Raw genomic sequence first — 15,162 nt, forward strand, 5'->3', positions numbered from 1 at the left:
GCTTCAATTCTCTCTGATATAGCATCGCTGCTTCTTTTATCGGTTATCGTCACTCCAACGTGTGCGTACCCTTAACTCTCTTTTAAGTTAGTTATATGTGGCCAGAAGCGATTCCTGAGAGTACATTTGCGTCGTTTAGGGACGTGTAATATTTTATAGAAAAATAAAACAGTTTATCTTGCTCTGTTTCCGTAACTGCTACAGAAAAATAGGTCCTTCATTTTGTTTGCTCTATTTCCGCAATGGTACAATTACGTCAATTTTAAAAGATGTTTGCGAGCAAGAAGTTACAAAACGTTTGAAGGAGAAATTATATAGATAAATATAATCTTTTCTCTCTCTGTATGTGTTCAATAGGATTATGTTAATTTTGCGAAGTAATTTGTACAGTAAAATTCTTTTTGTATGAAGAAATTTCCTGTCGTGTTTGTGATTAATAATAATAATAATAATAATAATAATAATAATAATATTATTATTATTATTATTATTATTATTATTATTATTATTATTATTATTATTATTATTATTACGCGCGTCTTTTTCTAAAATAGAAATAAAAATCATAGGCTTATAAATGTTCCATATATAAAAAATACTCTCCATGTCCATCTTACAGTGATACCTGACTGCACCAATGCACGAAACATTCGTCGGATTGAAAATTATTATAATCCAAACATGTCATTTCAGAAAAGAAGAAAAGTTATGTGATCCTTGGAATATTATAAATACATATAATTAATTACCTATTTTATATCTTTACCGCCTTCACCTTCACCTTCATCTTCACCTCTAGCTAGGGTTTTTCTTTTTGTAAATGTTTCCTTTAGTAATTAGCCTTGTTGCAGTAAACTTCATCCTTGAACTTGTTAATAATAATAGTTCATTTTATTGATCTTTAAAACGAACAGGAAACATTTACGAAGATTGTAGGGGATTTCTAACTCGGATGGAACTAATGTTACTGTATTGCGACACGCTTGTCAGATGCAATTTATATCATATTTTCCATTTGTTGCAATTGTTTATAGCCGGTTCTTCTTAAGGCCAGACGCATGCAATTCTCCGCTTCAACGTTGGTATTTTTGCGACTTTCGTTTTATTGATTTTTTTCATTTGCATTTGGAATATCAGTATAGATTAATTCGTCATTATTACAAATTATTTTAATTGGTTTATTTTACGTTGTTCTATCAACTACGATGGTTATCTAGCGTCTAAGTGAAATGAAGGTGATAATGCCAGCGAAATGAGGCCAGGGCCCAGCGCCGAAAGTTACCTAGCATTTGTCTTAATGGGTTGAGGGAAAACCCGAAAAAACTTCAACCATGTAACTCATGATTTTTAGTTTGAATCTTCTCTTTCCAACTTGTTTATAAATGCCTACATTATAGAATTTCTATTGAAAGTGCATGTTTCCATTTATTGGTAATATGTATGAAGTTGGTGCAATAAGCATGCTTACGCCCATTATATCCTGAATATTTTGATAATTAGATTGATGATATATTTCTGCTGCAGTTAACGAATATCCAAATGTTTTGAATAAATCTATTGAAATTTCTTTCAGAACACTGTTGGATGTAAGTAGAAAAGGTTTTAATACGGAACTGCATTACTATGTTACTTTTTATTATATGAAGTGTAACTATAAATATTGTGGTATTGCAAACAATCAGTATCGAAATTTTCACAGAAATATACATCCTCAGCACTCGTGAAATCGAAAATGTTATTTTACTGTATGAGCAGGAAATTTCTCCAAGTTTTTGGACATATTTTCTTATTACGAGTCAGTTGATCCGAAAATAATGCGCTTGATAAGTAATTGATGTTTCACATACTGCAGTGCTGAAATGTACACATAATGACAAGAACTTGTTTAGCTTGTGCAATTCCTTAAACTATGAACTGTGTCCGAAGATTCATAAATTTGCAGCGAAAATTAGTATATTATGATTTTCAGCAGCACATAGGTACTGGTAGATTTTCATGAACCTAACAAAGCCAAAATTAAGGGCCAATCTATTCGATCATTATAAGCGCCCTGTTCTTAGTAGATTTGCTTCTTTAAATAACATCATGCGAGACGTAATAAGGTTTTATATAATATTCTCAATGAATTTGGTATTCCCAAGAAACTAGTTCGATTAATTAAAATGTGTCTTAGTGAAACTTACAGCAGAGTCCGTATAGGCCAGTTTCTATCTGATGCTTTTCCAATTCAGTGCGGGCTAAAGCAAGGAGATGCACAATCACCTTTGCTTTTTAACTTAGTTCTAGAATATGCCATTAGGAAAGTTCAGGATAACAGTGAGGGTCTGGAATTGAACGGGTTACATCAGCTTATTGTCTATGCAGATGACGTGAATATGTTAGGAGAAAATCCACAGACGATTAGGGAAAACACGGAAATTCTACTTGAAGCGAATAAAGCAATAGGTTTGGAAGTAAATCCCGAAAAGACAAAGTATATGATTATGCCTCGTGACCAGAATATTCTACGAAATGGAACTATAAAAATTGGAGATTTATCCTTCGAAGAGGTGGAAAAATTCAAATATCTTAGAGCAACGTAACAAATAGAAATGGCATTCGGGAACAAATTAAACGCAGAATAAATATGAGAAATGCGTGTTATTATTCAGTTGAGAAGCTTTTGTCATCTAGTCTGCTGTCAAAAAATCTGAAAGTTAGAATTTATAAAACAGTTATATTACCGGTTGTTCTATATGGTTGTGAAACTTGGACTCTCACTGTGAGAGAGGAACAGAGATTAAGGGTGTTTGAGAATAAGGTGCTTAGGAAAATATTTGGGGCTAAGAGGGATGAAGTTGCAGGAGAATGGAGAAAGTTACACAACACAGAACTGCACACATTGTATTCTTCACCTGACATAATTAGGAACATTAAATCCAGACATTTGAAATGGGCAGGACATGTAGCACTTATGGGCGAATCAAGAAATGCATATAGAGTGTTAGTTGGGTGGCCGTACCTTTGGGGAGGCCGAGACGTAGATGGGAGGATAATATTAAAATGGATTTGAGAGAGGTGGGATATGATGATAGGGACTGGATTAATCTTGCTCAGGATAGGGACCGATGGCGGGCTTATGTGAGGGCGACAATGAACCTCCGGGTTCCTTAAAAGCCAAAAGTAAGCAAGTAAGACACGTAATAAGGCTGGTATGAGGCGTAAATCGAAAAGAGATTCTGGCGAAATTTTGTCTTGAAAAGTTTATTTTCGCATAACAATATTGCTATTATGACAAAAATGATGTAATACTCCAGCAGTTTCGATAGTTGTATACGTGAACGCAGTTATTTTTAAGTTACTCATTCCGCATTGTAATGTGCAAGAAACATTTTGTTAGTTATTGAAAATCGTACATAGGCCTATATAACATCTGCTGTGAAATAATTGTATTGCATTTATAAAAAATGTGTAAACAAAAGTATTAAAAGTTATTACATCTTGATTTCATAATGTTAATTCCGTTCACCTTTGTCTTTTGGTCGCTCCTATTTGTACAACATATATACTGCAGCCAGGTATCACGCGAAAGTATCGAAAGTTATCCGCGTGCTATTTCTTATATATACCTGACGTACTCTATAAAAATGACGTCCTGTTTACAACTTCTGTCAAGAGGTCTTTCGGGAACTTTTTGTAAGAAGTACAAAATGATTATGTTAAACCATTTTGGTAATTTGATACTCTCGAAGAAACTGAAATACACATATATTTACTTTATTGAACCTAACTACCGGTTTTTTCAACCTCACTACCTTGGGAATCTTATTCGGTATAGCCCAGTCTCATCAACTTTATGAGTATGAAATTTTCGCATAATTATTTTCCAGAATATGAAATCCTTGCTGGTTTTCTGAGTGAAATCTAGTTTTTATTCTTTCTCACGAGATGGTCAAACCATATTTGCCTATTCATTTTAGAAATAGTTTAAATTCAATGCCATTTCACAACATTAGTTCCTTAAGCACGTGTCATAATGTCTCTCTGAATCAAACCACAAGACTTGCTGTCCACTAACTTTTGTTTCATTGCTGCTGAATGGAGTTGTTTTAATCTTAACATTTTCTCAACATAAATTGAGGAGCGATATACTGTACCCCGAGCAACATGTAAAGTTGTTTTCAGCGTAGAAAATTTTTGCTGATTTTTTTCAGCACTGTTTTCTTCTCTCTAGCATTCTGAATTGCTTGAATCGTAACTCTAATCATAAAATTTTCTCATTATTCGATTACTTTTATTCACAGAATCTCTAAAGGTAAACAAAATAGATTTTATCATCAAAAATAAACTCTTGTATGAATAACTTATCCATTATAATGATTATCATCAAAGATTTAAATTTAATTTTCAGAATCTTCTTTATAATATGAAATGAAATCATGACGCTTTCTTTTCGGAATAAATAGTGTTACATTTACTGACTATAATGACTCAAAAACTGTGTGTCATATGAAAACTCGCCAAAATGTGGATATCATATTATGAACCGTGACATGTTGGAATCTAAACTCTGAAATTGCGTGTAACACGAAACACTTTAATAATTATAATTGCTTCACTTTGAAGCCCAACTTATACATTTAAAATTACGTAATTATTGTGTAACTGTAACAAAAACACTAATGATGTGTTATTGCGACTATTAACTCGTGTACAATTTGACGCGTGTGTTGTAAGAATATGTTGAATTTTAACCAATTACAGCCATCTATAATCGCCGATATTGTTGATTTCATATTGTCACTTTATCTTGTCGCTGATGATTCGCAATCGTTTCTTCGAATCATTGAGGAACATACAACTTAAATCAGTGAATTCAGAAATAATCAACATCAGTTTCCTCAACATTAAGTACACGCAATAAATATACTTTTACGGAACATACATATATTTAATTAAATTTCCACCTTTTAAAATTTCGTTATGTTTACAATAAAATTAATATTTTCATTATTTTGTTATGTCTCTCATTAATGGCTTGATGGCTCTAGCCCAGCCAAGTTCAACCGTAACTCGTAGGCCTACGTGTTAGTGGCATTTGAGCTATGAGCACCACCACCTTCTTGACTTGAGAAAGGACTTGCCAGCTGCCCGTCCCTTAGTATGACTTTTACATTAGTTCATTCGCAGTGGCGGCGGCCTTGTGAGTTATTGTATTTCAATGGCCGATCCAGAGAGTCCAGATCTTTATTTCACGAATCATGGGAATTGCAATATTTTTATGTCTAAGAGAACGACAAGTAAAGTGTCTCATTGTTCTAAATATGCTATGAGGCTCCATATAATCTCTAATTAAAACTATTGAATTACAGAATTCTACTTACTTACAAATGGCTTTTAAGGAACCCGAAGGTTCATTGCCGCCCTCACATAAGCCCGCCATCGATCCCTATCCTGTGCAAGATTAATCCAGTATCTATCATCATATCCCACCTCCCTCAAATCCATTTTAATATTATCCTCGCATCTACGTCTCGGCCTCCCTAAAGGTCTTTTTCCCTCCGGTCTCCAAACTAACACTCTATATGCATTTCTGGATTCGCCCATACGTGCTACATGCCCATTTAATGTTCCACATCTGTTTAGGATTGATGGAGAGTCTGCAAGCAAGTCACCATTCTCATCCTTGATCACGTTTTCCCTTGGCTGATATCCGTTCTTAAATTCCTTTATACCCTTATATAATTCTCGAATGTTTTTATTCTTACTATTTGTTTCTACCTCAATCAGTTTTTCACAGAATTCTACTACAATTAAATATTCTAACAAAGAAGGCTGGGAACTATTTAAATCACTACCCTATGATAGATTTCCACGGTTGTGTGTGTTTGCAACAAATGTAACGACAATCTTCGGATCTACATACATTTGCGAGCAAACCTTTTCTAAAATGAATTACATTAAAAGCCAGTATCGAAGAAGAATACGCGACGATCACTTGGTATATCTTCTAAGACTTTGTACGCCATCATTTATGCCAAATATAGATAAACTTGTTAAAAATAAGAGTTGCCAGAAAAGTCACTAAGAGAAATGTGAAGTACAACCGGCACGAAATATACAATGTTCAGCGTTCATATTGAGATAATTATTTTAAATTTCGTTAAAGAATATCATAGTGCATTCAAGCCACCACTGAATACTCGGCAGACATAACCCTTGTTTGTAAACACAGAGGACACGATCATAACAGATCGTCGCAGCTGATGAAAAGAGGCAAAACCCACTCTCCCCTCTTCCAACGAGCGTTTCACAAAATGAAAATCTCGTATAATATTACCTCTCATAATAACACTATATTTGCAGTTTTAAGAGATGGAAAATAGAAAGAAGCTCACATCATACACCACTTTTCAACTACGCAATCTGTACTACTGGCGCCGAAAAATACTGGGATATAAGTCAGACGTGTTGAGAAAGTATCGCTAGATTTAAATTAAATTATATTTTCTTTAACGACGCTCGCAACTGCCGAGGTTATATCAGCGTCGCCGGTGTGCCGGAATATTGTCCGCAAGAGTTATTTTACATGCCAGTAAATCTACTGACACGAGCCTGTAGTATCGGTAGATGGTTTAACTTTAATATAACCGAATACATGGGGGTCTCAAATTAAATCAGCATTGTTCTGTATTACCACTTTCTCCTCTAATCTAGCTCTATAGACTATACGTAGTTGTGGGCATTGATTCTCAATTTGATTTTTCTTGTTGTATTTTACCCCCTAACACAGTAGCTTCAGGTATCCACAGTTGGCTGTTGGCCGGGAACACGCGCATTAGACATGATTTCATGGTCGGCGTAAACTACGTCATTATCGATTTATATCTGTAATAGGAACATTAAATCTAGACGTTTGAGATGATGCAGGGCATGTAGCACGTATGGGCGAATCCAGAAATGCATATAGAGTGTTAGTTGGGAGGCCGGAGGGAAATAGACCTTTGGGGAGGCTGAGACGTAGGTGGTAGGATAATATTAAAATAGATTTGAGGGAGGTGGTATATGATGGTAGGGAATGTATTAATCTTGCAGAGGATAGGGACCAATGGCGGGCTTATGTGAGGGCGGCAATGAACCTTCAGGTTCCTTAAAAGCCATTTGTAAGTAAGTAAGTAAGTAAATTGTTGTGGAGTTAGAATAACTCTTCTCGGGTTCTCAGCCAGGTGAGTTGGAGATTAGCTTCCAAGCTTTCGACGGCTAGCTCTGCCATCTTCTTCAGGGACGTCCTGAAGAAGATGGCAGAGCTAGCCGTCGAAAGCTTGGAAGCTAATCTCCAACTCATCTGGCTGAGAACCCGAGAAGAGTTATTCTATATCAAACGCCGGGAAAGCCTCAAGTCATACATTGTTATGGAGTTGTTCAAAGTTGTACCCATCTGTATTCACACATTCCCAACAGCTTTTGATGAAATTGCTATACGTAAAAGTTTTGCTTATTTCCGAGATGCTTGAAATTTCGCTTCTTTGAGTGCATCTGTAATTTCAGGGTTATTCCTGCATAGGCACTGCGTCATGAGGGTAGGCCACTAGAGGGAACCGAAGAGGTGGAACTTAAACTGAGAGGATTCGATCCGACATCGGGATGGGAATCCAGTCTGGCCTAGTGGATAGAGCGTCAGCACGTAGAGCTGAAAACCCGGGTTCAAATCCCGGTGCGGGAGAGAATTTTTCTCCGTTCCACTCATCTTTCATCATATGATGACGCAGAATATCTGCACGGAAATATCATATGTACTTCGGTACATCATAATAATATATACTTAACTTATATATTTTACAGGACATAAAATCGTCTGATATTTCATACAATAGGCCTAACCATGTAAATTGTTTAACCCAAGATGACTGAAAACTGCGACTCCCACTACCTTTCCCTTTCACTGCTTCGTTCACCCTTGCATAGACGATGAACATGAACAATTAATTTCACTGGCTCTACTACAACCGAATTTATTATTCTGTTCTCGTTCATTGCAGTTTTATTTTGGACAATTTTCTTGATTCAGAATTTATGCATTATCAATAGTTACACAGCAATAATTGATGACAGTGATTACTTCTCGAGCACACACCCGCGACGACGATCATCACAAGGAAAGGTTGCCAAAACTGAATTAATTATACGAACATATTATATGTTTAATTTAATTGGTTGGTGATAGAGTGAAATTTTGGAAGAACGGTTGGCAACATCGACTTTTGTGTTTCAGTTGTTTTCATATACAACGCTGTTGCATCATGTGTGGGAATTCACCGATCTCAAATGCAGAAGGAAAGAAAGGGAGAGAGCATTGTGAGTTGCGTCACTAAAATGTTCATTGCGACAGCTGGCCTCTGTGGATTTGAAATAACCGTTTTTGACTTTTGTCCTGGTTCATCTTTGAAATAAATTATTTTGTTTAATATGAGAAACCTCTCTTCGAATTATTAGAAGCGAGACTCCTCTATTAAAATATATAAATATATAAATATATATATATATAGTTTTTTAGTTTTTGTTACAACATGAGCTATTCGCTCTGGAAATCTGCAAGGCTATTTCACTTCCACTCTGTATAATGAGTACTAACATGTGTTATAAGAGTTGTTCAAAGTAATATGCGGCTGCATTCGTAACATATTTTGATGAAGATGAAATTGTTATGCACACCCTAGGCTTAGGCACCGACTTCAAGGGGTAAGGCACTTATTGCCCAGTCAACTTATAACGTCATTGGCGTTTTTCCCAAAATGTTTTTTCTCGAATGTTTAACAATCTCTTATTCGATAACTATTGCGAATAGGATCGTGATTTTTGCCCATATCGATAGGAAATATAATAAAGAATAATTTATACATCTGGCGTATTTCATTTGCTTGCACGGGTTTCGTGTAAATTTAATTTAAAAAACCTTGCACGAAACGAACACGTGGCAACGTCTTGGCACCTTACGTACGGAGACTCACCGAGATCGTTGAATTCTTACATCTGTATACGAGAAGCGACTATGTTGCCGGACTGCTGAAACTTCAAACTTAATTTTCTAATTAATCGTGCATTTAATCACAAAACGTAATATAGGTTTTATATTCATTTACGTGTACCCTATCGTCTTTTTCAATCTGCAAGGTTATTTCATTTCCACTCTGTATAATAATCATCTCTCTAAATGACTCTAAATCATGTGTATGCTACAGTGTGATCCGTTTGGTTGTGAATATTAATTTATTATTATAAAGCTATTATGATAGTAGAAAAAATTTCTTGGTGGTTATATTATGATTAAAAGATGGGAGTTTCCATATGTGACAATCAACAATGCATAATCTGAAAGGACAAATGAAAATCGTAGATGATTAAAATGGCTACTACAAATCAACAGCGGGCACATTGTGTTCTTTGGTATGCTAAATTTGAGAGTGTTAAAAGAGTACAAAAGGGAATTACGACGTGAGTATGGTGTGCGTAATGTACCTAAATACGTTTCCATAATGTTGTGGTATCGAACATTTGTAGAAACAGGTTCTGTGTTAAAAAAAATACATGGAGGAGGTCGCAGGCGAAATCTCTTGGCTTGGTCCCCAAACTCCCCAGATCTAACTCCTCCTGACTTCTTCCTGTAGGGTTTTGTTAAAGACATTGTCTATTCACAGAAACCAAGGAACACTGATGATATGAAAGTAAAAATTACTCAAGCTTTTTCAACAAATCACCCCTCTTATGTTACAACGGACATGGGCTGAATTGCATCACCGTTATGAGTTGTGCAGGGTGCGCAAAGGGGGGTCATGTTGAGTTCTGAGGAATATCCAATCTTTCAGTGTTGTATGCACAAAGTTTCAGCAAATAAAGTTCAGTAATAAATGCTTTACGCTGTTTTTATTTTATCCATACCCAAACGGATCACTCTGTATTATTAATCATAGTTATTTGAGTAAAAAATCGCGGAATGTTGCTAATCGATAAACACACTTTACGCCAGTCATGTAAGCATGTCTGATGCACGTGTTCTCAGCCTAGCGCCGTACGTAACACACTTTATCTCTAAGCTTACATCATTAATTATTTTTACTACCATTTGTGAAGATTTTTGTTTATTATGTTAAAATGATGTTGAATTGAATGTCAGTTGCCTCAAATATGCAGGATAATCCTTTCTATTATCTGTACGTTTTAAGTTTGTATGAAAGTGTACATTCTTCATCCCTTCACAGGGAGTAAATAAATTTGTGAGTTACGTGTTCAGAATGTGACACTATCGTATGTGTCCATACTAATATAACCGGTTCATTCTTCAATTTATTTAGGCTACATAGATCTAATACAAACATCACAAAAATAGTTTGATATTTTTCGAGGTGAATTGTCATTGTGTTATTTATTTTGTATAGATCCCTAAATGTTAGTTATTAAAAGTATTATATTTAATGTACGTCATTTCCGGATTCGTAGGTACGAATATAATCACAATCCGGGCGATAGTTTTGGATAAATCGCTGTACACAGAAGATCCGGACGCGATGCCAAATCCACGCGGTGCTCATTGACACTGAAAACATGCATTTCCGTAAAATTCTCGAAATGGGTTTTTGCAGCATCACGGAACTTTCTCTTTGTATTTTGCATAATAAGAAAGTACAAATAAAATTACAAGAATATATATAAAAAGAAAGAAAAATAAATTTTTATTGCTTTTCTACAGATTCGGCAGGAAGCTTGTGTTCGTGTTCTGCATCCTGCTGATGTCAGTGACTGGGATTGCCCAAGCTGTGTCACCAGATTACATCACTTTCCAGGTCTTCGTATTCATCAATGCCCTTGGAACGGCCGGTGTTTATCCTCTGGCATTTATCATCGGTAAGTTTCCTCTGAGCTGCTCATTTTTATGTAATCATGTTTTCACCCGAATTCTGTATTAAAAACTGTCTATTATATCATTCGCTATTCAAATTATACTTTTTCAATAAGCTTATGCTGGCAAGCAGAAAATAAATAACACATGCAAATATTTAACAGAAAAACAGAAGTTTATAGCTATTTGATAGCACCATATATTTGCAATATAGATAGAACTGAATAAGTAGAGAAGGTTGGCTCTTTTCATGACGTAAGCCTACGTATGTTTTATAATTAGTTACATGCTCAGTAACGTCAGAGACCGTCTTTGGTTGGTTTCACTTCAAAATTCGGCCACTATTTACTATATTCATATAGCTGCATCATTTATATACATGTAATTAAAGTGCTTCTTATGAATGGTTTGTAGGAAAATTATGCTCTACAACAACAATAATACTGACCATAGTAAAGCAGTCATGAACTTCATTAAATGTGTGGTTTCGTTTAATGTTTATCCTTTCTGTTGAAAGTTGTAAAGTTCAAAATTATTAAACGCTTACTAATGCAGTTTTAGGCCGTAGGGGATTAGTGATTATATCGTTAAGCGACGCCGAGTTCGTGGACTGTATTTTTCCAACTACATATTTTCCTCTTCATCATTAACCATTCGAAGAAGTCTTGAGGTAGAACGGGATTCCAATGCTGATACAGATTATGAGGACTTGGAGCTTTGTGATGCCTCTTATCCCCTGAGACACGATTACACGCCTGTCAAGGTCTGATCCACGAATGCCATCCAATGACGCCTCCCTCCCACCCCCAGTCGAATTTGGAAAAACCATCGCAAGTAGGGTGCAAATGGGTCGACGTCAGAGACTATTATCCATCCTGATTGGGGCCGTCGTGCTAGTAAATAGGGCTGGGGACGGAGCTGTTCGGTTCTGAACAGTTACTGTGACGTCATTAGTCGGTTGAACCGAGTACAAATTTGTGGCGGAAGGTTTAAAATTTAGATAGACTGAGTCGATTTTAGAACGTACTTTGAAAGTGAAACCAAGCGTGTTTTAAAAGCGTTGTAATAAAGTGCTTTCGCTTTGCCAATTGACGAGAAAAAAAGTGCTTCTCTTCATTGCAAAATGGCGGTTGCAAATTTCATTTGCGTGATTACAACTATTTGCGGAGTTATTTTGTAAGCAAGGCTTATTTAACTTTCAGTGTTGTTATATATGACAGACTAAATAAAATTGATAAAATAATTTATAATACTAACAGCTAATAAATTAACATGTGAGGTAAACGTTAAACGCTGCAGCTAAGTAAAAAAGAAGATAGAAAGAAACGGGCTCCATGAAGCACTGCCCAAAAAACACTTAAAAAACACACATAATTATTTACTATTACTGAAAGTGGATAAAATAATCAATAAAACGTGAATCTTAAACTGAAGAACATAATGTTTATTAATTTTATAACATTACTAGCCTTCAATACAACCATGTTCTCTTTGGTGAAGAGTAATATTATTGATATATTAAAGTAATTAGGTAACATAATTCGCAGAAATAAATACAAATAAAATGATGACTGATGAGGTAACACAAATCCAATAAACACAAATAGAAGAAAAATATAATGCACTTCCTTTTTAAACATATTTTAATATTATTCAAACACTCTAATATGATGATAATGATGATGATGATAATAATAATAGTAATAATAATAATAATAATAATAATAATAATAATAATAATAATAACAATACTTATGGCTTTTAAGGAACCCGGAGGTTCATTGCCGCCTTCACATAAACCCGCCATCGGTCCCTATCCTGAGCAAGGTTATTCCAGTCTCTATGATCATATCCCACCTCCCTCAAATACATTTCAATACTATCCTCCCATTTACGTCTCGGCCTCCCCAAAGGTCTTATTTCCTCCGGCCTCTCAATTAACACTCTACATGCATTTCTGGATTCGCCCTTACGCGCTACATGCCCTGCCTATCTCAAACGTCTGGATTTAAACTTCCTAATTATGTCAGGTGAAGAATAAAATGTATGCAGTTCTGCGTTATGTAACTTTCTCCATTCTCCTGTAACTTCATCCCTCTTAGTCCCAAATATTTTCCTAAGCACCTTATTCTCGAATACCCTTAACCTCTGTTCCTCTCTCAAAGTGAGAGTCCAAGTTTTACAACCATATAGAAGAACCGGTAATATAAAATTGTTTTATAATTCTAACTTTCAGCTTTTCTGAGAGCAGACTGGATGATAAAAGCTTCTCAATCGAATGATAAAACGCATTTCCCATATTCATTCTGCGTTTAATTTCCTCCCGAGTGTCATTTATATTTGTTACTGTTGCTCCAAGATATTTGAATTTTTCCATCTCTTCAAAGGATAAATTTCCAACTTTTATATTTCCATTTTGTACAATATTCTGGTCGCGAGACATAATCATATACTTTGTCTTTTCGGAATGTACTTTCACACCTATCTCTTTACTTGCTTCAAGTTAACTTTATTACATTTAACAGAATTAAACTATTACCTAAAACATCAAAGGTTTTGTGCAATATCAGGTCGCAACTGATTGCAATTAATTGCTTCTTATTTAAGATAGATTGAATAATCAATACTTTTTGAATGCAACCCAAATGTTATACTTAACTACTATCCTAAAGTAAAATTCCCGAGTTTTCCCTAATTTTTTTGTGGATTTTCTCCTGATATAGTCACGTCATCCGCATAAACAAGAAGCTGATGTAACCCGTTGAATTCCATACTTTCTCTGTTATCCTGGACTTTAATAGTAGTAATAATAATAATTAAATAATAATAATAATAATAATAATAATAATAATAATAATAATAATAATAATTATTATTATTATTATTATTATTATTATTATTATTATTATTATTATTATTATTATTATTATTATGTACAGTAATATGTTCAGACTGTCAGTGTTTATTAGGCCCACATGACAGGTCATATAATAGGATGAACTAGAGGCCTTTCAGCCCGCCTTGGGGATAAGGAAATAATTTGTCCTGCAGCAGAAAATATTTAAATACAACAGTATATACCTACGTTGTTGTCTGCTAGAATTAAATAAAACACGTGAACTCTGTTTGAACGTTTGAACTGACCGGTAACGGCTACGGCTAACCGAGTAACTTCGGTGCTCCGCTGCCAAGCACATAAACCGATAGAACCGACTAACTCAACAGTTCTACTCGCTCCGTCTCCAGCTCTACTAGTAAACCACTTATAACGAGTCCGCCACAGTGCTTCAGTGAATAGCGCGCCAATCCTAATCAAGTGGTCCGTCGTCGTTCGATTCTCGAGGTGAATGAGATTTTTCTTCATTCCACGCAACGGTATGTTTGTTCCTCGTCTTGTATTTGTCCTATAATGTTTCGAAATTTCCCTGCATTGTGCTAACCACACGGTCAGGAAGATCCGCAATGTGAATATGTTAAGTGTTGGTTTAAATTATACCCTTTTAACTAAAACGCTCTGACTTTTAAGTCTGTATGAAAGGAGGAGGTAAAACAGACGAAGAAAAAAAAACTGATAGAAAGAAATAAATAAAGAAGGAAAGAAAATAAGAAACAAAGACGTATACATAAAAGTGATTTAATTTCATTGTAAAAGGTGAGAGACTGTTTTATTAATTAATTAATGTTTTATAGATCTTTCTTTCTTTCATTCTTTCTTTCTTTCTTTCTTTCTTTCTTTCTTTCTTTTCTCTCTCTCTCTCTTTCTTTCTTTCTTTCTTGAAATTTGGTACATTAACACAGTGCGTTAAATATATTCTGCAAATTCTTTTTTCTTTACTATGATTTAAAATCCTAAGTAGAATTTAAAAATCAGTAAAATAATAAAGCACACTTCGAAGAAACGTAATTCGGGCTCACAGGATCCTAAAAATCATGGGGCTTATTCATTACAGCAGGGATCGTCAGCACAGAGCACTCTGGGGCTAGCGTCCCTTTCCCGCGGAAAACACAGTGCACCATGGTGACCTCGTAGCTGCTAGCGGTATGTTCTCTACCTCTTCCTGCTGCACGACGGTGCATACGGGAAGGCACCGCTTACCCTTTGCACATTTCAGCGAGTGCTGACGACCACTGCATTACAGAATGTAATATTTAATTTTTAAGATGTGCTACGAAATATTCACTTTGGATATTGTTTTGCTAATACACATGGAAAGTGAAGTTTCAGTTTCATGCCATAATAAGCCATTTTAATTTCCTTTTACTCGTACCTCTCATTGAGATTCTGACTG

At 35.3% G+C, this 15,162-nt stretch overlaps 1 protein-coding gene across 4 annotated transcripts in view; it reads left to right on the forward strand.

Annotated features, from left to right (window-relative positions):
- Nucleotides 1–15,162, forward strand: part of LOC138705876 (organic cation transporter protein) — a 155,062-nt gene that overhangs the window by 72,521 nt on the left and 67,379 nt on the right. For all 4 annotated transcript variants that reach the window (XR_011333844.1, XM_069834585.1, XM_069834586.1 and 1 more), the window contains exon 5: nt 10,724–10,878. Coding sequence is in view for 3 of the 4 variants with exons in the window: in XM_069834585.1 (XP_069690686.1) it covers nt 10,724–10,878 (155 nt within the window). In the remaining variant the exon portion in view is untranslated. The remainder of the gene's footprint in view (nt 1–10,723; nt 10,879–15,162) is intronic.

This window comes from Periplaneta americana, chromosome 9 (assembly GCF_040183065.1).
Source record: "Periplaneta americana isolate PAMFEO1 chromosome 9, P.americana_PAMFEO1_priV1, whole genome shotgun sequence".
NCBI classification, from domain to species: Eukaryota; Metazoa; Arthropoda; class Insecta; order Blattodea; family Blattidae; genus Periplaneta; species Periplaneta americana.